The sequence below is a fragment of the Amblyraja radiata genome, chromosome 15 (assembly GCF_010909765.2).
Source record: "Amblyraja radiata isolate CabotCenter1 chromosome 15, sAmbRad1.1.pri, whole genome shotgun sequence".
Classification (NCBI taxonomy): domain Eukaryota; kingdom Metazoa; phylum Chordata; class Chondrichthyes; order Rajiformes; family Rajidae; genus Amblyraja; species Amblyraja radiata.
Window position 1 is genome coordinate 48,070,696 of NC_045970.1, and position 24,282 is coordinate 48,094,977.

A 24,282-nucleotide genomic window follows, 5' to 3' on the forward strand; every position below is an offset into this window, starting at 1 on the left:
AGAGGGAGTTAGATGTGGCCCTTGTGGCTAAAGGGATCAGGGGGTATGGAGAGAAGGCAGGTACGGGATACTGAGTTGGATGATCAGCCATGATCATATTGAATGGCGGTGCAGGCTCGAAGGGCCGAATGGCCTACTCCTGCACCTATTTTCTACGTATCTATGTATCTATTGTATTACCCGAAGAGTGATCCCAACCCGAAACGTCTTGTATCTATATTCTCCAGTGATGCTGCCTGACCTGCTGAGTTACTCCAGTTATACTTCCTGAGAAGGCTTAGGAAATTTGACACGTCCCCACCAACGCTCACCAACTTCTACAGATGCACTGTAGAAAGCAATGTACTGGGGATGCATCACATCACAGCACGGTTTGGGAACAGCTCCATACAAGACCCGCAAGAAATTGCAGAGAGTTGCGGACGCAGCCCAGGCCATCGCATAAACTGACCTCCCTTGCATTGACTCAATTGCTACCTCACGCTGCCTCAGCAAGGCCAGCAGCATAATCGAGGACGAGTCGCACCCTGGCCTCTCCCTCTTCTCCCCTCTCCCAGCAAGCCGGACTGCTCATGAATAAGATTTATTTTCATTTGTTATTTTATTTCTACCCCTGGCTGTCTTGTATGACTGACCTGTATGACTGATCTGGCTGGTGAATTTCACTGCACCAATTGATGTATGTGACAATAAATGAACTTATACATGAGGAGCAAGGGCTGGAGAGAAGGGTGACCCGGGGTCATGCCACCAGCGCCTTCAAGGTCGGCTGCAGGAGGAGGCCCCTGGGACACAAAGATGGCCGTGCGAGGAGAGGAGATGAGAGGAGAGGGACGTCAGTTAGCGGGAACTGCTCCAGTACATCGAGCGCACGGACCGACCGGACTTTAGACTTTCAATAACGGCGCCAAAAATGGCAGAGCCAGCATGTGTAATGGATGCAAAGCGAATTTAACTGCGCAGCTGCACATGTGACAAATAGAGACACATTGAACTGGATAGCGTGGATGTGGAGAGGATGTTTCCACTGGTGGGAGAGTCCAGGACCAGAGGTCACAGCCTCTGAATTAAAGGGCGCTCTTATAGAAAGGAGGTGAGGAGGTGCTTCTTTAGACAGAGGGTAGTTAATCCGTGGAACCCATTGCCACAGAGGGCTGTGGAGGCCAAGTCAGTGGATATTTTTAAGGCGGAGATAAATGGATTCTTGATCAGTACGGGTCTCAGGGGTTATGGGGAGAAGGCAGGAGAATGGGGTGAGGAGGGAAGGATAGATCAGCCATGATTGAATGGCGGAGTAGACTTGAAGGGCCGAATGGCCTAATTCTGCTCCTATCACTTATGAACCATGCTGCCGATGTTGTAGTTTGCTTTCCGACCGAAGCTGCCCATCAGGCTATTTTATTGCGATCAGGTTCGTCTTAATGTTTATCAAATAGTTTGATTTACTCGATTTATAGATGACCAGCGTCTTCCTTGTCTTTCCTTCATTGCAGGAAAATGGGCAAAGGAAGTATGGAGGCCCTCCTCCTGACTGGGAGGGTCCATCGCCTGAGAGGGGCTGCGAGATTTTCATCGGGAAATTACCACGGGATCTTTATGAAGATGAACTTGTACCGGTTTTGGAAAAGGTGATGATTTCTACCTGTTTTTTTTTCATTTCAAGAAGTTAAATATACGTTAAATATACGGTAGAGTTGCTGCCTACAGCGCCAGAGACCCGGGTTCCATCCTAACTACGGGTGCTTGTCTGTATGTTCTCCCCGTGACCTGCGTGGGTTTTCCCCGAGATCTTCAGTTTCCTCCCGCACTCCAAAGACGTGCAGGTTTGTAGGTTGATTGGCTTGTTGTAAAATGTGAGAATTGTCCGATGGTGTGAATGTGCGGGGATCGCTGGTCTGTGCGGACTCGATGGGCCGAATGGCCTGTTCCTGCGCTGTATCTCTAATCTAAACAAGTAACCCAAGCAAAAAAATGTATTTAGTTTAAGTTTAATAATGAATTAATTACAAACAGCACCTATGGTCAGGATCGAACCCAGGTCTCTGGTGCTGGTCTCAACCCGAAACGTCACCTATTACTTTTCTACAGCCTGTCCCGCTGAGTTGCTCCAGCATTTCGAGTCTATCTTTGATGTAAACCAGTAGTTCCTTCCCACACAAACTGAAAACCAGATTCTTTCAACATCCAGCCATCATAATTTCACCTTGGCTTTGTAAATCTCAGTTAACTTTGTAATTAAGAACTTTGTTCATTGCTGCCCTTCATTGTTTGTCCACCGTGAGTGACTACTCAAATAAAGCTCTGTGCACATGTTCTCTATTTACACTCCCGGCGCACACTATTATGCAATTGTTCTTATCTTATTTGCCTTTGATGTGCCCAGAGGTAGACTCCTCGCTAAGATTTCTCGATCCAAAATCTTTGTTGCTCTCCCTGTGGTAGAGGCCTGAATGCGACTCTTTTAGATTGCTAATGAGTCGTAGAAGCAGAATTAGGCCATTCGGCCCATTGAGTCCACTCCGCCATTCAATCATGGCTGGCCTATCTTTCCTTCTCAACCCCATTCTCCCCATAACCCTTGACACCCTTACACCCCACCTTAAAAATATCCAATGACTTGGTCTCCACAGCTGTCTGTGGCAATGAATTCCACAAATTCACCACCCTCTGATTAAAGAAATTCCTCTTCGTCTCTTTTCTAAAGGTGGGTCCTTTTATTCTGAGGCTGTGCCCTTTGGTTCTAGCCTCTCCCACTAGTGGAAATATCCTCACTACATCCACTCTATCCAGGCCTTTCATTATACAGTAAGTTTCAATGAGGTACCCCCTCGTCCTTCCAAACCCCAGCGAGTACAGGCCCAGCCATCAAACGTGACTCGCGTATTAACCCAATCATCCCCAGGATCTTTCCCGTGAACCTCCCCCGGACCCTCTCCACCGCCAGCACGTCCCTCCTCAGAAATGGGTCCCAATGGATAATATACAAGGTTCTAATGGATGAATGGAAAAATCCTAGTGGCAACATGTGGGAAACCACATTCAGTGCCTCTCCTCACTGAACCACACCCATGACAATTAGCCTCTGCTCACTTGAGCAAATACTAATTCTTGACAGCCCGTGACCTTAAGTTCGTAATAGTCATCATCACCATCGTGGAAAACGTTAGCGACGCAGTGGTGCTGGTTTCCAATGGGAACGGTGACGGACGCACCACACATCTCTGTCCTCAAGATCCCGCGGACTTCTGCCGCTGGAAGTATAGGATTTTGCTGTGTGTGTGCTTTATCATCATTCCTTACAATGCTATGTACGACAGTGATCGCAACTTCTACTGACATATGGATGGCCGTTGGCTCGCTAGAAGCTCATCCGCCCTTTGACAGGTCTTGTTTTTGGTCCTGCTGGGGGTCCACAGCCTCCTCCTCACCTGGCAAACCAGGTGGGCAGACGGTTTAGTCGCCGACTATCCGACCATGGAGCAGGTAGCACGGGGTTACATGGTACCGTAGCGGGGGTAAACTCCCCCCCCCCCCGACCTGACTTGAATAATAGTGAGCCTTATGCAATGATTTTATCAAAGGCAGAGCTGCAGTGTTGGACTAAACTAAATTTACTCACCAAACCTTTACATCGAACGTAAACCAACAGCCGACTTAAACAGAGGAATATCGTTACAGGGTTAAGTTGAATCAGAAATCTAGGCCCACCGAATCTCCCTGTTGCTGACTATTTTAACTACCCCTCCCATTCCTACACTGACCTTTCTGTCCTGGGCCTCCTCCACTGTCAGAGTGAGTTCACATGCCAACTGGAGGAGCAGCACCTCATATTCCATAACCCATCAGTATGAACGTTGAATTCTCCAATTTAAGGTCATTTCCCCCCTCCCTCTCCGCTTCACCCCACTGTATTAGTTGGTGAGGATCTGTGCAAGACGTCGAACTCTCCAGTTAATTGTATCTCATTTTGTTTATCTTGCCTACGTGAACTAGAAAACACATGCTTTTTATTCCCTGAAGATAGACACAGAATGCTGGAGTAACTCAGCGGGCCAGGCAGCATCTCTGATGAGAAGGAATGGGTGACATTTCGGCTAAGACCCTTCGTCAAGATATGTCTCGACCCGAAACGTCACCCATTCCTTCTCCCCAGAGAGGCTGCCTGGCCCGCTGAGTTACTCCAGCATTTTGTGTTTATCTTCGGTTTAAACCAGCGTCTGCAGTTCCTTCCGACTGCATTTTGTTCTTCATTGTTTACTTGTCTCTTCACCCAGATTGGAAAAATATACGAATTACGCATGATGATGGACTTTAATGGCAACAATAGAGGATATGCTTTCGTCCTGTTTACCAATCGGCAGGAAGCCAGGAATGCAATTAAACAACTCAATAATTATGAAATAAGGTTAGTTAACGGCACGGCGGAGAAATACCGGTGTGGTTTCAAAATGTACCTTGCATGCGCCACCAGGCTCAGGAACAGCTGCTTCCCCTCTGTTATCAGGCTTCTGTCCTATCCATGTACCTGTCCAAATGTTTCTTAAACGTTGCGATACTCCCTGCCTCAACTACCTCCTCCGGCAGCTCGTTCCATACTCCCACCACCCTTTAGTGTGAAAATGTTACCCCCCTGGTTCCTATTAAATCTTTCCACCCCCTCACCTTACTCCTATGTCCCCTCCTCCTTGATTTCCCCCGCTCTGACCAAGAGACTCTGTGCATTTACTCGATCTATTCCTCGACTTTGGAGTGTGAAGAAAGGTCCTGACCTGAAATGCCACGCATCCAACCCATGCCCTCAACAGATACTGCCTGGCCTGCTGAGTTCCTCCAGCACTTTTTTTTGTTTCCCCCCCAGGTAACAGCACCTGCAGTTCCTTGCGTCTTCACAAGTTATAGGAGTAGAATTGGGCCATTCGGCCCACAAGTCTACGCCGCCGTTCAATCATGGCTGATCTCTGCCTCCTAATCCCATCTTCCACACCGACTAGCGATCCCCGCACACTAATACTAGTCCTACGCACACTAGGGACAACTGTACATTTTATAGCAAGCCAATTAACCAACAAACGGGTCCGTCTACACACCAACAGGAACGGCCGCCTCTTGGGCGTTTGCGCGAGCGTGGACAACTGCCGCCTGTTTGTCGGGGGCATCCCCAAAACCAAACGGCGGGATGAAATCCTGGCTGAAATGAAGAAGGTGACGGAGGGGGTGATGGACGTCATCGTCTACCCCAGCGCAGCGGACAAGGCCAAGAATAGGGGCTTCGCCTTCGTGGAGTACGACAGTCATCGAGCCGCGGCGATGGCCAGGAGAAAATTACTGCCAGGTTTGGAAACATTTCGTTTAGTTTCTCATTTTGGACACACAAGGGACAATTTTTACATTTACGCCAAGTCAATTAACCTACAAACCTGTACGTCTTTGGGGTGGGGGAGGAAGCCGAAGATCTCGGAGAAAACCCACGTGTGTCACGGGGAGAACGTGCAAACTCCGTACAGACAGCACCCATAGTCGGAATTGAACCCGGGTCTCCGGCGCTGCAAGGCAGCAACTCTACCGTTGCGCCACTGTGCCGCCCTTGCATGTTTTTGCCCGTTGCCCAATGCATGCTTTTGAATAGGACAGCAGGAGGCTCCTCCATTGTCAGAGTGAGGCTAAACGCAAATTGGAGGAACAGCATCTCATATTTCACTTGGGCAGCTTATCTGCGGAGAATGGAGGCAGATTAGATTAATTTATCTAGGCATCACGTTCGGCCCAGTCATGGTAGGCCAAAGGGCCTGTTGTGGCGGCTCCCAAGGGTCGTGCCACCTTAGTGTCGAACCCCTCGGCACAGGAGTGGTTCAGTCCGGAGGCGGCCCTTAGCCGGAGGCTTTAAAGGCTGGGGTTTGGGTGCCATCTTTCTCTCGTTTGGTCTTCCCTACAACCGGGAGGATCAGAATAAAAAGTGTCTCTCTCTCTAAACACGACTCCGTGCTTTATTCCAAGACACACGCTACATTGGTGACCCCGACGCTCCATTGGCGTCATGATGGAGAACAGAGAAAGCCCTACCTCCTCACAGGCCGGCCTGGCCCTGTCTCTGGACGCGGTCTCCGTTAAACTGCCCAAGTTCTGGACCACCCGGCCGCTCATCTGGTTCCAGCAGGCGGAGGCCCAGTTCAACCTGCGGGGCATCACGGTCGATGCCACCCGTTTCTACTACCTGGTACGAAACGATGATAAAACGCCACCATGCCGACAAATTCCTGCAGGCCACGCACCGTGCGTGGGCGGGGAAACCGGCGGATGGCGTCGACCCTGTCAGGCAGGGGAACCGCGCCTTGCGCAGTCACGCGGTGGCCGAGGAAGTCAATTTCATTCACCCCAAAACGGCACTTGTCCAGGTTGATGGCCAAACCATGCTCGCTGAGCCGCTGACAGAGCTGTCGAAGGTGAGCACAGTGTTCCTGTTGCGAGCGGCTGGCCACCAGGATGTCGTCCAGGTACACGAACACGAAATCGAGGCCGCGACAAACCCCGTCCATGAGGCGCTGAAAGGCCTGTGCTGCGTTTTTGAGGCCGAACGGCATCCGAGTAAACTCGAAAAGCCCGAATGGCGTGATGATCGCCGTCTTCGGCACGTCATCCGGGTGAACTGGGATCTGATTTTAACCCCGTACCAAATCCACTTTGGAAAAAATCGTGGCCCCAGCCAAATGGGCCGTGAAGTCCTGGATGTGGGGTACGGGGTATCGATCCGCTGTTGTTGTCGCGTTCAACCGTCGGTAATCCCCACATGGCCGCCAGCCCCCGCTTGACTTGGGGACCATGTGGAGTGGGGACGCCCAAGGGCTGCTTGAAGGGCGGACGATCCCCAAGGCCTCCATCGTGCGGAATTCCCGCCGTGCCAGACGCAGTTTATCTGGTGGCAGTCGCCGTGCTCGTGCATGGAGTGGTGGGCCAGTAGTCGGGATATAATGCAACACTCCGTGGCTGGGGGTTGCTGATTGAAACTGCGGAGTGAGAATGTCCGGGAACGCAGCCAAGATACGTGCAAATCGGGAGTCCACGGACGCCAGTGGCCGTCCCACCGGTTGATCCACACGCAACGTGATCGGCTCCATCGTAGTGGCGTTGATCAAACGCTGACGTCCGACGTCCACCATGAGGGAATGCGCCCGGAGGAAATCGGCCCCGAGCAATGGTTGGGAGACGTCGGCAATGGTGAAGCTCCATGAGAAATGGCAGGAGCCGAGCACGATGGGAACCATCCGCAGTCCATATGTGCGGATGGGGCTGCCGTTCGCCGCGGTGAGGACGGGCCCCCGCTTACCGGAACGAATGTCGGCCAGCGAAGGGGGCAGGACGCTGAGCTCCGCTCCTGTATCCACGAGGAAGCGGGTCCCGGAGCGCCGATCCCAGGCAAAAAGGCGATGATTTGTCCTGGACATGGGGGGCCGGCCGGAGGCAGTGTCGATCGACCGGTTGAAGCCGGCACACCTGGACATTGACCAGCCGGTGCTGGTTGCCCAACCTCGGCCCCGAGGGCGCCCCCCTTCACGGCTCCCTCCGCCTGTCACTCCACCTGTCCTCCCGCCGGTCCCTCGTCCTGTCCCTCTACCTATGCCTCCGCAAGCCCCACGAGCGGCTAACTTCCGCACACGGGCCGGCCGGGTCGTTCGCCCGCCGGTGCGTTTCGTGCCTCTGGCTCTGGGGGGGGGTCCTGTGGCGGCTCCCAAGGGTCATGCCACCTTAGTGTCGAACCCCTCGGCACAGGAGTGGTTCAGTCCGGAGGCAGCCCTTAGCCGGAGGCTTTAAAGGCTGGGGTTTGGGTGCCATCTTTCTCTCGTTTGGTCTTCCCTACAACCGGGAGGATCAGAATAAAAAGTGTCTCTCTCTCTAAACACGACTCCGTGCTTTATTCCAAGACACACGCTACACTGTTCCTGTTTGATGGGCCGAATGGCCTAATTCGGCTCCTATTCCTAATGACAATTGCACAAAGCCCAGTATTTCAACGCAATGTCTTCTTTTTCATGTTTAGCAAATTGACAAACGTTCTTTTTTTGTTAATTTAGGAAGGATTCAGTTGTGGGGACATCCAATAGCTGTGGATTGGGCTGAGCCAGAGGTGGAGGTGGATGAAGAAACAATGTCATCAGTCAAAATTTTATACGTACGTAATCTTATGCTTCCAACCAGCGAAGAAACTATTGAGACAGAATTTAATCGTGTCAAACCAGGTAAGACCTGTAAACGTCAATACGGGAATGGGGAAGCATTTTGTCTGAACTCTGGCTGATTGGAGGGTTAAAGATGAGGGGTTACCAGTGATTTGTTTCAATGGGCCTTTCGAGCCTATGTGAACAGGGTGGCACTGTGGTACAGCGGTAGAGTTGCTGCCTTGCAGCGCTTGCAGCGCCAGAGACCCGGGTTCAATCCCGACAATGGGTGCTGTCTGTACGGAGTTTGTACGTCATCCTCGTGATCGCTCCCCATGCAGGAAAAATATTCCCAATGTTGGGGGAGTCCAGAACCTGGGGTCACAGTTTAAGTCCAATTAGGACTGAGATGAGGAAAAACGTTTTCACCCAGAGAGTTGTGAATCTGTGGAATTCTCTGCCACAGAAGGCAGTGGAGGCCAATTCACTGGATGTTTTCAACAGAGACATAGATTTAGTTCTATGGGGCTAACGGAATCAAGGGATATGGGGAGGGATACTAATTCTGGATGATCAGCTTTGAGCATATTGAAAGGCGGTGCTGGTTTGAAGGGCCGAGTGGCCTGCTCCAGTACCTATTTTCTATGTTTCTAAACAGATTCAATGTTTCAGGGGCGGCACGGTGGCGCAGCGGTAGAGTTGCTGCCTCACAGCGCCAGAGACCCGGGTTCGATCTTGACTACGCGTGCTGTCTGTACAGAGTTTATACGTTCTCCCCGTGACCTGCGTGGGTTTTCTCCGAGATTTTCGATTTCCTCCCACACTCCAAAGACGTGCGGGTTTGTAGGTTAATTGGCTTGGTGCAAGTGTGAATTGCCCCGAGTGTGTGCAGGATAGTGTTAGTGTGCGGGGATCGCCGGTCGGCACGGGCACGGTGGGCCGAAGAGCCTGTCTCCGCGCTGCGTCTCCAAACTAAACAGCGCTCTTAAATTTTGATTTCAGGCACAGTAGAAAGAGTGAAGAAAATCCGAGATTATGCATTTGTTCACTTTGTAACTCGAGACGATGCAGTTAATGCCATGAACGTGATGAATGGAAAGGTATTGATGGAATTTCTATTAACTAAAACACACTCACAGAGTCATAGAGCCATATAGTGTGGAAACAGGCCCTTCAGCCCAAATTGCCCATGCTGACCAAGTTGCCCCATCTGCTCTAGTCCCACCTCCTCGCATTTGGCCCATATCCCTCGAAACATTTCCTATCCATGTATCTTCCACAAATGTCTTTTAAATGTTGTTATAGTCCCTGCCTCAGCTACCTCCTCTGGCAGCTTGTTCCTGAAACCTACCACCCTCCCTGTGAATAAGCCCCTCGAGTCCTGGCAACAACCTCGTCAATCTTCTCTGTACCCTTTCCAGCTTGACAACATCCTTCCCAAGATGGACACAAAATGCTGCTGTAACTCTGCAGGTCAGGCAGCATCTCTGGAGAAAAGGAATAGGTGACGTTTCAGATCGAGACCCATCTTCATCAGACATTGTTCCAATAATATGCTGCCCAAAACTGGACACAATACTCTAAATGTAGCCTCAGCAACGTCTGACATAACTGCAATCTGACCTCCCAACTTCTAGAAGGGGCTCGCCATGAAAGGTCACCTGTTCCTTTTCTCCGGAGATGCTGCCTGTCTCGCTGAGTTACTCCAGCATTTTGGGCCCATCTTCTACACTCAATAGTGTAGGTAGGAACTGCAGATGGTGGATTTAAACTGAAGATCGATGCAAAAAGCTGGGACAGGCAGCATCTCTGGAGAGAAGGAATGGGTGACGTTTCGGGTCGAGACCCTTCGTCTTCCCGTGACTCTCAGTCTGAAGGAGGGTCTCGACCGGAAAGGTCACCCATTCCTACTCACCGGAGACACTGCCTGTCCCTCCGAGTTACTCCGCCATTTTGTGTCCACCTTCCATGCTCAATACCCTGACTGATGAAGGCCTACTGGCCGAGAGCCATTTTGACCGCCCTAATCTACCTGTGGCGCCACTGTGGTCAACAAATTGGAAGTCGGTGGTTAATAATGTTTAATAACGTGTTTTCTGTCCACTGTCTCCCACAAGGTGCTGGACGGTTCCCCGATCGAGGTGACACTGGCCAAGCCTGTGGACAAGGACAGCTATGTGCGTTACACCCGGGGAACAGGAGGTCGAGGGGCAATGCTGCAGGGAGAGTACACCTACGCTTTGGGTCACGTGTACGACCCAGCAGCGGCCTACCTTGGAGCCCCCGTCTTCTACGCACCCCAGGCTTACGCCACCATCCCCAACCTGCGGTTTGCCAATAAAGGACATCTTAGTGGGGGGGGGATGATGCGGGCCCCTTCCGTCAGAGGTAACTCTCTCCCCCTCTGCCCCCTCTCTCTCAGTGGTTCTACCCCCCCCCCCCCCTTCACCAGAGTGGGAATGGCAGGCACCATTACAGCACTCATTCTCGATATGGGAGACCGGTTCCTCGATAAACGGCCACCAGCTATAATCTGAATGGGCGGCAGAAATTCCCATTCGGGTTCTGAGGCCGGGTGATGGAGGAGGATAAAGAACTATTTGTTTAAGAAGGAACTGCAGATGCTGGAAAATCGAAGGTAGACAAAAAAGCTGGAGAAACTCAGCGGGTGCAGCAGCATCTATGGAGCGAAGGAAAAAGGCAACGTTTCGGGACGAAACGTTGCCTTTTTCCTTCGCTCCATAGATGCTGCTGCACCCGCTGAGTTTCTCCAGCTTTTTTGTGTACCGAGGATAAATAAATGTTCAGTTTAGTTTTAGTTTAGCGATACAGCGTGGAAACAGGCCCTTCAGCCCACCCAGTCCACGCCGACCAGCGATCCCCGCACATTAACACTATCCTACAGACACTAGGGAACAATTTACACTTGTACCAAGTATACAAACCCAAGCCGATTTGCCTACAAGCCTGTACGTTTTTTGGAGTGTGGGAGGAAACCGAAGATCTCTGAGAAAACCCATGCGGTCACGGGGAGAACGTACAAACTCCGTACAGACAGCACCCGTAGTCAGGATCGAACCCGGGTCTCTGGCGCTGCAAGGCAGCAACGCCACCGCTGCACCACCGTGCCGCTGTTGGCGGAGTGAAAGGGTTGCGTGTTTCGGTTTGAAAGAGCTGTGAAGACGGCGCGGTGTCCCAGCGGGCACAGCTGCTGCCCCACAATGCCAGAGACACGGGTTCGATCCTGACCTCGGGTGCTGTCCGCGTGGAGTCTGCACGTTCTCCCTGTGACCTGCGTGGGTTTCCTCCGGGTGCTCCGGTTTCACCCCACATTCGTGCAGGTCTGTGCAGGGTGATTGTCCTCTGTACGTTGCCCCTAATGGGTTGCGAGTGGGTGAGAAAGTGGGATAACATAGAACTAGTGTGAACAGTGATGGATGGTCGGTATGGACTCAGTGGGCCAAAGGGCCTGTTACCATGCTATATCTCTGAACTAAACTGAATTGGCTTGCAATCCTGAGGGAGTCATACAGTCAGCGTGGCCCTTCAGACCACCTTGCCCACACCGACCAACATGCCCCTTATACACAAATCCCACCTACCTGCAGTTGGCCCATTTCCTTCTAAACCCACCCTATCCATGCCCCTGTTTAATTTGTTTTAAATATTATGATGGCATTTAAACATTGTGATATTATTTCTACCTGTTGACAAATAATTTTTTTTAAATATCAGATTCTATATGAATATCTGTTATTATATTTTTGCAGAGAGTTTTCATTTTAGAAGAACAACAGTCTAAATTGCAATAGACGTTCAGAAAAATATAACAGGCCTTGTCGACATAAATGAACACCTTCAGATTGTTATTCCACAGCAGTTGATAATATAGTGGTTGACCTACAAATATTGAATGCCCTTAAAAACAGGGAGTGATTGAACTGGTGTGTGGGCGTGTACGCACCCACCTATATCCGGCACGGTGGCGCAGCGGTAGAGTTGCTGTCTTACAGCACCGGAGACCCGGGTTCGATCCCGGCTACGGGTGCTGTCTGTACGGAGTTTGCAGGTTCACTCCGCGACCTGCGCGAGTTTCCTCCAAGATCTCCGGTTTCCTCCCACACTCCAAAGACGTGCAGGTTTGTCGTTTAATTGGCTTGGTGTAAGTGCAAATTGCCCCTAGCGTGTGTAGGATAGTGTTAGTGTGCGGGGGTCGCTGGTCAGCGCAGCACTCGATGCATTTTTCCACGCTGTATCTCTAAATTAAGCTAAACTAAACTAAAAAGAGGATGGAAAAATGAAAAGTTCATATTTTGTGACTATTTGAATGTTTTAAGACCACTCAGTATAAGCTAGGGGACCACGTCCCTACAACCCCACTTCCCCGCAATGGAGTGATGAGAAACCAGCGCAGTTCTGGGATAGTGAAGTCTTTGACTTATGCAATAGGCGAGAGACAAGACCGATTTAAAATGGCTCACTTTCCACCTCCACAACCATGTTTTTTGTGGACGGGCTGCGATAGAGAACTTACCATGTAGCTGGATGCCTTCTCCTCGTGGCACCGTTTATTGGTGTACTAAGACAATCGACAATAGGTGCAGGAGTCGGCCATTCAAGCCAGCACTGCCATTCAATGTAATCATGGCTGATCATCCACAATCAGTACCCCGTTCCTGCCTTCTCCCCACATCCCCTGACTCCACTATCTTTAAAAGCCCCATCTAACTCTCTCTTGAAAGCATCCGGAGAACCGGCCTCCACCGCCTTCTGAGGCAGAGAATTCCACAGACTCACCACTCTCTGTGTGAAAACGTTTTTCCTCATCTCCATTCTAAATGGCTTACCCCTGATTCTTAAACTGTGGCCCCTGGTTCTGGACTCCCACAACATCGGGAACATGTTTCCTGCCTTTAGCGTGTCCAAACCCTGAATAATCTTATATGTTTCAATACGATACCCTCTCATCCTTCTTAACTCCAGAATGTACAAGCCCAGCCACTCCATTCTATCAACATATGACAAACCCACCATCCCGGGAATTAACCTGGTGAACCTATGCTGCACTCCTTCAATAGCAAGAATTTGAGGAAGGACATAGAAACATAGAAAATAGGTGCAGGAGTAGGCCATTCGGCCCATCGAGCCTGCACCGCCATTCATTATGATCATGGCTGATCATCCAACTCAGTATCCTGTACCTGCCTTCTCTCCATACCCCCTGATCCCTTTAGCCACAAGGGCCACATCTAAAGGCAGGTACAGGATATTGAGTTGGATGAATAGCCATGATCATATTGAATGGCGTTGCAGGCTCGATGGGCCGAATGGCCTACTCCTGCACCTATTTTCTATGTTTCTATGTCCTTCCTCAAATTTGGAGACCAAAACTGCACACAATACTCCAGGTGTGGTCTCACTAGGGCCCTGTACAACTGCAGAAGGTATTATATCAAACCAGGTCACTCAAAACGATTGGCATGCAACAATTTTCCAGCTTTAGGATCAATTACAGTATAATTCTCCGAAATATTTGTGCAGTCGTTAAAAATTCATCTTGTCGCCTTCCATTAGGATGTATTTTGTAAAATTGAGGAAACAAATATGTGGGAAATGGAACAAGTTACAAATTTGCACATTTTCAGTGAAGGGAGGGATATGGATGATACGCAGGAAATCACAGTTTGTCTCGGCATCGTGGGCAGAGTAGACAATGTGGGCCGAAGGGCCTGTTCCTGTACTGTACTGTTCTGCATAGTTTAGTTTAGGTTTGTGACACAGCGTGGAAACAGGTCCTTTGGCCCACTGAGTCCACACCGACCAGCGATCACCCGTACACTAGTTCTATCCTACACACTAGGGACAATTTACAGAAGCCGATTAAACAACAAGCCTACACATCTTTATAGAGTGGGAGGAAACCGGAGCAACCGGAGAAAACCCACGTAGACACAGGGAGAAAGTACAAACACTGCACAGACAGCACCCGTAGTCAGGATCGAACCCGGGTCTCTGGCGCCGTAAGGCAGCAACTCTACTGCTGCGCCCCCGTGTCGGCCTACAGTTAGACAGTGTACACCCTTCCTCTCTCCCTCCCTGCTTTCCCCACCTGCTATGTGCCTGGGGAATGCCATGTTCTATGTTTTACATTCTATGGCGAGTCAATTAATGTAAAAGATCTTTCAATGAGTGGAATATCTTAAAGCTGCTTCAATGGTGCAGAAAACCACATGGAGAATTTTAAATTTTCCCTTTAGTCTATGAATTTATCAAGTGTATGTGAAATAAAACATAAAACAAGAATTCCAATGAGGTAGAATTTCTGCAAGCCTGTTTATGCTTCAAAACCAAATAGTGAAAGGCTTGGATAGAGTGGATGTGGAGAGGATGTTTCCACTCGTGGGAGAGTCTTAGACTATAGGTCATAGCCTCAGAATTAAAGGAAGGAGATGAGAAGGAATTTTGTTGGTCAGAGGGTGGTGAATCTGTGGAATTCATTGCCACTGAAGGTTGTGGAGGGTGTCAATGGATATTTTTAAAGCAGAGATAGAAAAATTCTTGATTAGGACCGGTGTCAGGGCTTATGGGGAGAAGGCAGGAGAATGGGGTTGGGAGGGAGAGATAGATCAGCCATGATTGAATGGTGGAGTAGATGATGGGCCGAATGGCCTAATTCTGCTCCTATCACTTATGACTTTCTGGCAGAGAGCAAAATAATGTGTTGCTAAAATTGCTGATTTTAAAGAAAGGTGTTGATTTATAACTTAGTAAATTCTATTGAAATATGTACGGCATTGTATTGGGGAACCGGCTAATACATGAGAGATACTGTAACAAACCAATCGTACTTTTGGATTATATGTTTAAAAGCATGTCACGGATACCAAGCCAGTTAATTCTTCTTCACAAATTCAACGTGAAAATCAGGTCTCCACGAAGAAATTGCAAATTTGGTCAAAATATTGGTCAGAATCGCGTTGTTCTGCTTTTGAATGTTTTCTGTGTTCAATAAGGAAATAACAAAGCAAAATCATATCTTAATCTATGCATGTTTTAAATAAATGTTTCACCGAGTACTTTGAAAGATGAGCTGATTGGGAGAAAAAACATTTTAAATTCTTTGGCACATGATGTGCTGTTTACAAAAATATCACAAGCATTTGCCTCAAGATCTTCTCCCTCGCCCACACACCTCTTTCCCAATGATTATTCTTCAACTTGTGTGGAAACAGGCCCTTCAGCCCATCTTGCCCACACCGGCCAACAAGTCCCAGCTACACTGGTCCCATCTGCCACAGTTTGGTCCATATCCCTCCAAACATGTCCTATCCGTGTACCTAACTGTTTCTTAAACGTTGGGATAGTCCCAGCCTCAACTACCTCCTCTGGCAGCTTGTTCCATACACCCACCACCCTCTGTGTGAAAAAGTTACCGCTTGGATTCCTATTAAATCTTTTCCCCTTCACCTTCAACCATGTCCTCTGGTCCTCGATTCCCCGACTCTGGGCAAGAGACTCGTGCATCTACCCGATCTATTCCTCTCATGATTTTTATACACCTCAATAAGATCACCCCTCATCCTCCTGCGCCCCAAGGAATAGAGACCCAGCTCAACATCTCCCTATAGCTCAGACCCTCGAGCCCTGGCAACATCCTTGTAAATCTTCTCTGTACCCTTTCCAGCTTGACAACATATATTCCTATAACATGGTGCCCAGAACTGAACACGGGTCCCAGCTCTGAATGCGGCCTCACCAGTGTCTTATACAACTGCAACATGACCTCCCAACTTAGTTTTTAAAGAAACTCGCTAATCTCCACTTTGTGCATGACCAAGAGAACTGTTTAACATGAGGCGGGCACAGTGGTGCAGCTGGTAGAGCCACTGCCTCACAGCGCCAGAGACCTCGGGTGCTGCCCGTGCGGAGTTTGCATGTCCTCCCAGTGACCGTGTGGGTTTTTCTCCGGGTGCTCCCGTTTCCTCCCACTAGCCAAAGACGTGCGTGTTTCTAGGTCAATTGGCTTCTGTAAAACTGCTCCTAATGTGTTGGGAGTGGATGAGAAAGTAGGTTAACATAGAACTAGTGTGAGTGGGCGACAGATGGTTGGTGTGGGCTCGGTGGGCCGAACGGCCTGTTTCCATGCTGTGTCTCTAAACCTCGGAGTCATAGAGTCACACAATGCGGAAACAGGCCCTTTGGCCCAACTTGCCCACAGCGACCAAGGTGCCCCATCTAGACTAGGCCCTCCTGCCCGTGTTCGGCCCATATCCCTCACAACCTTTCCAATCCATGTACCAAAGGAATCCAAATGCCTTTTAAATGTTGTTATCGTTTCTGCCTCACCTGCCGCCTCTGGCAGCACATTCCATTTACCCACAACCCTCTGTGTGAAAAAATTGCCCCTCAGATTCCCATCCATTCTTTCCCCTCGTGTCCATTTCCATTCTGCCAAGATGCACAACAAAATGGCGCCTCTTGCACGCGGGCTCAGTAGACTATTTCTGTACACTTGCTAATTGGGGATATCCTTGTGTATGGGAATGCTGTACTGGACTGTGTGAAAGAAAAGAATCTCACTGTGCGTTTACACACTGTAAAAGCACGGTAGAACCATTGCACATATCAATGGGGCAGCACGGTAGAGTTGCTGCCTTTCCGACCCGGGTTCGATCCTGACGACGGGTGCTGCCTGCACTGGGTTAGTACGTTCTCCCTGTGACCTGCGTGGGGTTTCTCCGGTTTCTTCCCACACTCCAAAGACGTGCGGGTTTGCAGGTTAATTGGCTTCGGTAAAGTTGTAAATTGTCCCTCATGCGTGTAAGGATAGTGTTAATGTACGGGGTGATGTGCTGGTCGGCGCAGACTCAGTGGGCCGAAGGGCCTGTTTCCGTGCTGTATCTCTGTAAGTGTTGCAAATTAGATGTTGATAGGATAGTTCAGACTGACTAATGAAATTCCTCCTCATCTCCCTTCTAAAGGTACGTCCTTTTATTCTGAGGCTATGGCCTCTGGTCTTAGACACTCCCACTAGTGGAAACATCCTCTCCACATCCACTCTTTCTAGGCTTTTCACTATTCTGTAAGTTTCAATGAGGTCTCCCCTCATCTTTATAAACTCCAGTGAGTGCAGGCCCTGTGCCTTCAAACGCTCATCAGATGTTTGTTTAGTTTAGTTCGGAGATACAGCGCAGAAACAGGCCCTTCGGCCTACCGAATCTGCACCGACCAGCGATCCCCACACATTAACACTATCCCACACACACACACTGGGGACAATTTACAATTTTACCAGGCCAATTAACCTACAAATCCTGTACTCCTTTGGAGTGTGGGTGAAAACCGAAGGTCTCAGAGAAAACCCACGCGGTCATGGGGAGAACGTACAAACTCCGTACAGACCAGCAGCCGTAGTCGGGATTGAACCTGGGTATCTGGGGCTGTGAGGCACCAACTCTACCGCTGCGCCACGGGTGTGTAGGAAAGTGCTAGTGTACGGGCTGATCGCTGGTCGGCACGGACACGTGGAAAAATCATAGAAAAATAGGTGCAGGAGTTGGCCAGTTGGCCCTTCGAGCCAAGCACAACCATCCAATTTGACCATGGCTGATCATCTAAAATCAGTACCCCGTTCCTGTTTTCTCCCCATATTCCTTGATTCCTTTAGCCCAGAGAGCTAAATCTCTGTACGACACACGGCGGGGCCGAAGGGGCCCGTTTCCGCTTGGCACCTCAAGAAGTGTACAGTCTGATCATGATTCGATGCATGAACGCCATCTTTCAACCCACTCGGTGACCAACATGAAACCTCCTCATTTTCACGGACGAGAATCAAGGTGATTTCTGGTGATTCAGTTTTGATGCCTTCTTGCATTCCTAGAAATTTACATGAATGTACCTGTAGGGGCTGCAGGAATTAGAGGGCTAGGAGGCCGTGGTTATTTGGCTTATACGGGTATTGGACGTGGTTATGCAGGTTACCACGTGAAAGTGGACAAGAGACAAGAGGACAAACTTTATGACCTCTTGCCCGGAATGGAGCTCACCCCAACCAACCCAGTCACACTAAAAACCCAAGGACTCAAGCACCCGTCTCAGGTAAGGAGATTTTCACCAGTTTCCGGGCAAAAAATATTTTCGCACGTTCGTTCGATTGAGGGGGATTTAAAAAAAAACTGACGGGTGGTCAAAACGAAACATTGTGTCTCACTGCAGGTCTTGGAAGATATTTGTCAAAAAAACAGCTGGGGGCAACCCATTTACCAGCTCCATTCTGCAATTGGACCTGACCAAAGGCAGCTTTTTGTGCACAAGATCACCATTCCTGCTCTCGCCAATCAGTACACAAACATGTAGGTTCTAGTTTTTAATGTTACCTTGTGCTATCTTTCGACAAGTTTTTTGTTTCTCTCCCTTGTGACCGCCAGCTTGTCGGAATTGCAGGCGCTGGTTTGGACCCGTCTGAAGAAGGGTCTCGACCCCCCCCCCCCCCCGAAACGTCACCCATCCCTTCTCTCCAGAGATGCCGCCCGTCCCGCTGTGTTACTCCAGCATTTTGTGCCCAGCTTGTTCGTAAGGTCACAAGGAATAGGAGTAGAATTAAGCCATTCGGCCCATCAAGTCTACTCCGCCATTTAACCATGGTTGATCTATCTCTCCATCCTAACCCCATTCTCCTGCCTTCTCCCCACAACCCTGACACCCGTACTAATCAAGAATCTATCTATCTCTGCCTTAAAAATATCCACTGACTTGACCTCCACAGCCGTCTGTGGCAAAGAATTTCACAGATTCACCACCCTCCGACTAGAGAAATTCCTCCTCATCTCTTTCCGAAAGGAACGTCCTTTAATTCTGAGGCTGTGCCCTCTGGTCCTAGACTCTTCCCCTAGTGAAAGAATTCCACAGATTCACCACCCTCTGACTTAATGAGTTTGATGCAGTGTCTACCCGATCTGACGGGTTGCATTGGACTGCGTGTTTTGCAAAAGATGAAGGAGTGAAGATTCAGACGTGAACCTCATGTTGTTTCCTGCAGGCAACCCTTCACACCGCCCAAACTCTGCACGTCCGTGGAAGAAGCCAAAAGCTACGCGGCAGAGCACGTTCTGCAGATCCTGGGTCTGCAGACAGAGGGCGCCGAGCCGCCAACTCCGGCTTTCACAGGTATGTATGTGGAGGTCGGTGTGGACAACAAAAGGGAGGAGTAGATCAGGTAGATGCACGGGAGTCGGGTCGAGTCCCTTCTTCACACTGAGAGTCGGGGTTGAGGGGGGGGCGGGAGATTGCAACCTTCACGTGGTCCGCCCTGTTTCGATGAATGCAATCAACCCGGCGTGCACAATCAAATAAGATCCAATAGAACAAGTTGTCCTACAACTTTAGGCTGTGCAAGAAGAAGAAGATGATGAAGGGTTGAGGGAAACCAGAGATATGGAAGGGTAAAATATTGGATAGACTCGGCTTGTACTCGCTAGAATTTAGAAGATTGAGGGGAGGATCTTATAGAAACTTACAAAATTCTTAAGGGGTTGGACAGGCTAGATGCAGGAAGATTGTTCCCGATGTTGGGGAAGTCCAGAATAAGGGGTCACAGTTTAAGGATAAGGGGGAAATCTTTTAGGACCGAGATGAGAAAAACATTTTTCACACAGAGAGTGGTGAATCTGTGGAATTCTCTGCCACAGAAGGTAGTTGAGGCCAGTTTATTGGCTATATTTAAGAGGGAGTTAGATGTGGCCCTTGTGGCTAAAGGGATCAGGGGGTATGGAGAGAAGGCAGGTACAGGATACTGAGTTGGATGATCAGCCATGATCATATTGAATGGCGGTGCAGGCTCGAAGTGCCGAATGGCCTACTCCTGCACCTATTTTCTATGTTTCTATGTAAGGTGTGAAAACGACAGATCAAAGCAGATGACGATCAAGAAAATGTACAATGATTCATTGTTGGCGGAGGGGAAGGTGACAACGAGGCGCACAAACAGTAAAATTAATCAGGAGGACAGCGACACTAGTCGGAGAACTAGGGTGGGGGGGGGGGGGCGAGAGAAAGGGAAAACAAGGGTGACTTGAAATTAGAGAAATCAATATTCATTCCGCTGCAAACGGCGAGCTGCCCAAGCAAAATATGAGGTGCTGTTCCTCCATTGTTCATGTTAATGTTGGGCAGAATCATGTAATCAAGGATGGACAGCGTGGGCCGAAGGGCCTGTTCCTCTGTTGTACTGTGTAGGGAGGAACTGTAGATGCTGGTTTAAACCGAAGATCGACACAAAAAATGCATAGTCACTCAGCGGGACAGGCAGCATCTCTAGAGAGAAGGAATGGGTGACGATTCGGGTCGATGAAGGCTTCGGGTGAAGAAAGGTCTCGACCAGAAACGCCACCTGTTCTGTGCCTCCAGAGATGTTCATCATCATCATCATCATCCTTTATTGCCATCTTGCAAGGCAACAGTTGTACAGTGCAAAATGAGAAAACGTTTCCCAGGGAATACCGGAGCATCGCACATAAAAACTTAAACATTTCCCGCATAAAATATAAACAATAGAAAACAATCCAGTTCCTGATAAAACAGTACGAATAGTTTAAAACATAGTGCAGGTAAAAACAGCAACATTAAAAATACGTAAAAAACAGTCATAAAATGTCCAGGGCAGCTGATTTGAGTGGCCTGAGCCAGTGCCAGAGTTATTACTCGGTGCCAGTTATGAAATTGTCAGTGCAAAAGCAGCAGAATCAGATGGAGTGACTGTTTAGTAGCCTCTGACCCGCTGGGTTACTCCAGGTTCTTTGTGTCTATCTTCGGTTTAAACCAGCATCTGCAGTCCCTACCGACACAAACTGTGCCATGTTCTATGTTCTGCGTTCGTACGGTCGATCTGGTGGGTGGCCCTCAAGGTGATGACCTCTTCCTCTGGGTGTGCCTGGCTCCTGCTTGGCTTATTCATCATCTGATCTTTCCCCCCCCGTCCCCGTGTTACGCTGCAGGATACGCTCTGACCAGCACCGCCACTGCGCTGGCCGCCACGCAGCTGAAACAAGCCGTCGCCCTGGGGCAGGACCTTGCCACCTACGCCACCTACGATGCCTACCCAGCCTTCGCTGTGCCCACCCGCGGCGATACCTACGGAGCTTTCTGAGACGACGTGGACTCTGAGCAGCAACATGGCCGACACACGTTAACAGTGCCTGCGCCAACGCCGATTTTAAACTCGAAACATAGAAAACATAGAAACATGGTGCAGGAGTAGGCCATTCAGCCCGTCCAGCCAGCACCGCCATTCAATATAATCATGGCTAATCATCCAGCATCAGTACCCTGTCCCTGCTTTCTCCCCATATCCCTTGCTTCCATTAGCCCGAAGAGCTAAATCTAACTCTCTTGAATGCATCCAGTGAATTGGCCTCCACTGCCTTCTGTACCAGAGAATCCCACAGATTCACAACTCTCTGGGTGAAAAACCTTTTTTTCTCATCTCAGTCCTAAATGGCCTACCCCTTATTCTTAAACTGTGGCCCCTGGTTCTGGACTCCCCCCCAACATCGGGAACAATTTTCCCCGCATCGAGCCTGTCCAATCACTTAAGAATTTTGTATGTTTCTATGACGTACCCTCTCATCCTTCTAACAGCCAATTGCTTATAACTTATAGCCAAACATAGGAGTAGATGAACAGTGATTCTAATCATCGAGTGTGGGAGCGTGATTTCAATAATAGCTAGAATCTAATTTGATTGTGTATGCCTTGCCAGCTATTATTATATATGTATATACATATACATTAAGGATGTATCTTAAGTTAAGAGAACTTTTAAAATGAAGCAAAAAAAAAAAGCTATATAGCCCTTTAATATTTTTATATTTCTCAGGTATAATTTGGCCTTTATGTTTACATTGTACTTCATGCTTATGCCATACAGGACACTTGGATATTGGAAGAATATTTTTTTTTAAGTGTTTTGTGTAAGATGTGTGCAACTATTCAGTTAAAAGAATTATCCAATATTTAGTTTAGTTTAGTCTTCATCTTATCGAGCCCACACACAAGATTAGTTGTTCAGCCAGAGCTCAACACACTTCTCAGCATCTGCATACAATGGTGTCTGTCTTGTCGCTTCTTGTGAGTGGTGGTGGAAAGATTGGTGGAAACAGGGCCGTGACGTGAACGCTCTTTCCTTGACCCTAGTTTAGTTTAGTTTAAAGATACAGCACGAAAACAGGCCCTTCGGCCCACAGGAACGAACCCGGGTCTCTGGCGCTGTGAGGCAGCAACTCTACCGCTGCGCCACCATGCAAAAAATGTTGGATCCTGTATTTACTGATGGAGTTCATGTTTACTAAATTTCAACACATCTTTTAGGCTGCCTTGTGCCAAGAGGGAACCTCAGCCAAGGTTGAGTCTAACGACAGTGCCAAACAAAATACTACTGACATAAGTAGATAAGTAGATGCCACGCAAAATATTTCTATGTCCAAGTATAAAGTGAGTTATACCTTTCTGGCATACATAACAGGGAGAAGTAGTTCTTTAAAAAAAAAATAGCTTCAACATACAGCTGCTGTGTATTATTATCTGAATAAATTTGAGACTGAAGTTGAGTTTTGTTCAATATTGGCCGCCTTAGCGTTTTAAAGATAGCCAGTCCCTTTCTTTTCTATGTAGGGTAGAACTGCAGATGCTGCTTTAAACTGAAGACAGACACAAAAGTCTGGAGTAACTCAACAGTTCAGGCATCATCATTGGAGAAAAGGAATAGGTGACGTTTCGGGTCGGGACCCTTCCTCGGACTGAGAGTCAGGGGAGAGGGGAACGAACGAGAGATTATAGACAGTACTTAGGAGAAATTAATGGAAGGCGTAAAAAAAGCAACGATAATCTAGGAAATGTTGCTTTGGTCATTTTTTTTTTGTTTTCGTTTGGAACAAAACTATTGTGTTTAGAAGAGCATTAACAGTGTACCTGAGCTCGATAAGATATTCCACGGAAGGTGTCAAAGCGGAAAAACAGCGGTAACAGTATTAAAGGCGCCCCTGTGCGCTCAAAAAACTATTTTTGTATCAGTTGTCAAAATATCAATGTTTGTACAGAACGTAATATTTTCTTTCAGATATTGAAATGGTCATTAAGAAAATTTACCGATCATTAAAGAGGCTGTTATCATTGGAAAATTGCTTAGTAATAAATATATACAAAATCAGCACCACAGAAATATTGCTTAGTAATAAATATATACAAAATCGGCACCACAGAATTATAACAATGCTACTTTATGTCAGTTTAAGTTATAAAAGGAATATTGTGAAGCCATAGAGTGTTTACTTGCATTTTAATTCCTCTTTGTCCAGTTCCCATCAAAGTGATATAAAACCTGTGTCTCAAATGATACCACATTTTTGGGGGATCTATCAGTGAGTGTGACACATTTAATTAAAGATATCTTCATTATTAACTGTGTTTTTGATTTTTTTTGCACAAATACACATGATTAGTTAGGTTCCAAACTTGAACAGTGGATGTTGATTGCATTCTCAGCATAGTTCATAAGTGATGGGAGCAGAAATAGGCCATTCGGCCCATCAAGTCTACTCTTAACACACACTTAACACAACATCCATCACAATGAATCTCCAACACCTCCCCACTGTGATGGAAGACAAAAGTCTTATCTCTTCCCTTTGTTCTCAATGGGGCAGCCCCATTAGTGTGCGGGGATCGCTGGTCAGCGCGGACGCAGTGGGCCGAAGGTTTTTTTTTGTAATGTCAAGACTGTAGGAATGAAATTTCGTTCAAACCTTGTCTGTTTGAATGACAATAAAGGGCATTCTATTCTAATATAATATGCAACATATTCGGGTTGCAGTAATGGTGAAATGTCAAGACGTACATTTTATAAACACACACACACACACACACACACACACACACACACACACACAAAATGCTGCACAGTTAAGGCAAATAAATGTGTTCCCAGCTGAAGGGCAGCTAAGAGTCAGCCACATTACAAAGATTAGTTGCATGCAGGATAGAGCAGGTAACTACAGAAGAAATCCTTCCCCAAAGAACATTAATGAACAAGTCACAAAGAACTGCAGATGCTGGTTTACAAACAAAGACACAAAGTGCT

General features: G+C 48.3%; 1 protein-coding gene across 1 annotated transcript; it reads left to right on the plus strand.

Moving 5' to 3' along the window:
* Window positions 1-1,457: 1,457 nt before the first annotated feature.
* On the plus strand, window positions 1,458-23,604 carry a1cf (APOBEC1 complementation factor). The gene is made up of 10 exons (XM_033034473.1): window positions 1,458-1,628; window positions 4,275-4,405; window positions 5,094-5,332; window positions 8,067-8,231; window positions 9,153-9,250; window positions 10,268-10,538; window positions 18,031-18,248; window positions 18,366-18,502; window positions 19,189-19,316; window positions 21,143-23,604. The coding sequence occupies exons 1-10, from the start codon at window positions 1,458-1,460 to the stop codon at window positions 21,292-21,294; spliced, it is 1,710 nt and encodes a 569-aa protein (XP_032890364.1). The 3' UTR covers window positions 21,295-23,604.
* The last annotated feature ends 678 nt before the right edge of the window (window positions 23,605-24,282 follow it).

What these genes read in the sequence shown, in the direction of transcription:
- a1cf (XM_033034473.1), top strand. Translation starts at nt 1,458, where the DNA reads ATGACCAGCGTCTTCCTTGTCTTTCCTTCATTGCAGGAAAATGGGCAA. An exon ending in TTGTACCGGTTTTGGAAAAG is followed by an intron (nt 1,629 to 4,274) that starts GTGATGATTTCT and finishes CTCTTCACCCAG; the next exon opens with ATTGGAAAAATATACGAATT. An exon ending in GCGGGCCCCTTCCGTCAGAG is followed by an intron (nt 10,539 to 18,030) that starts GTAACTCTCTCC and finishes TTGCATTCCTAG; the next exon opens with AAATTTACATGAATGTACCT.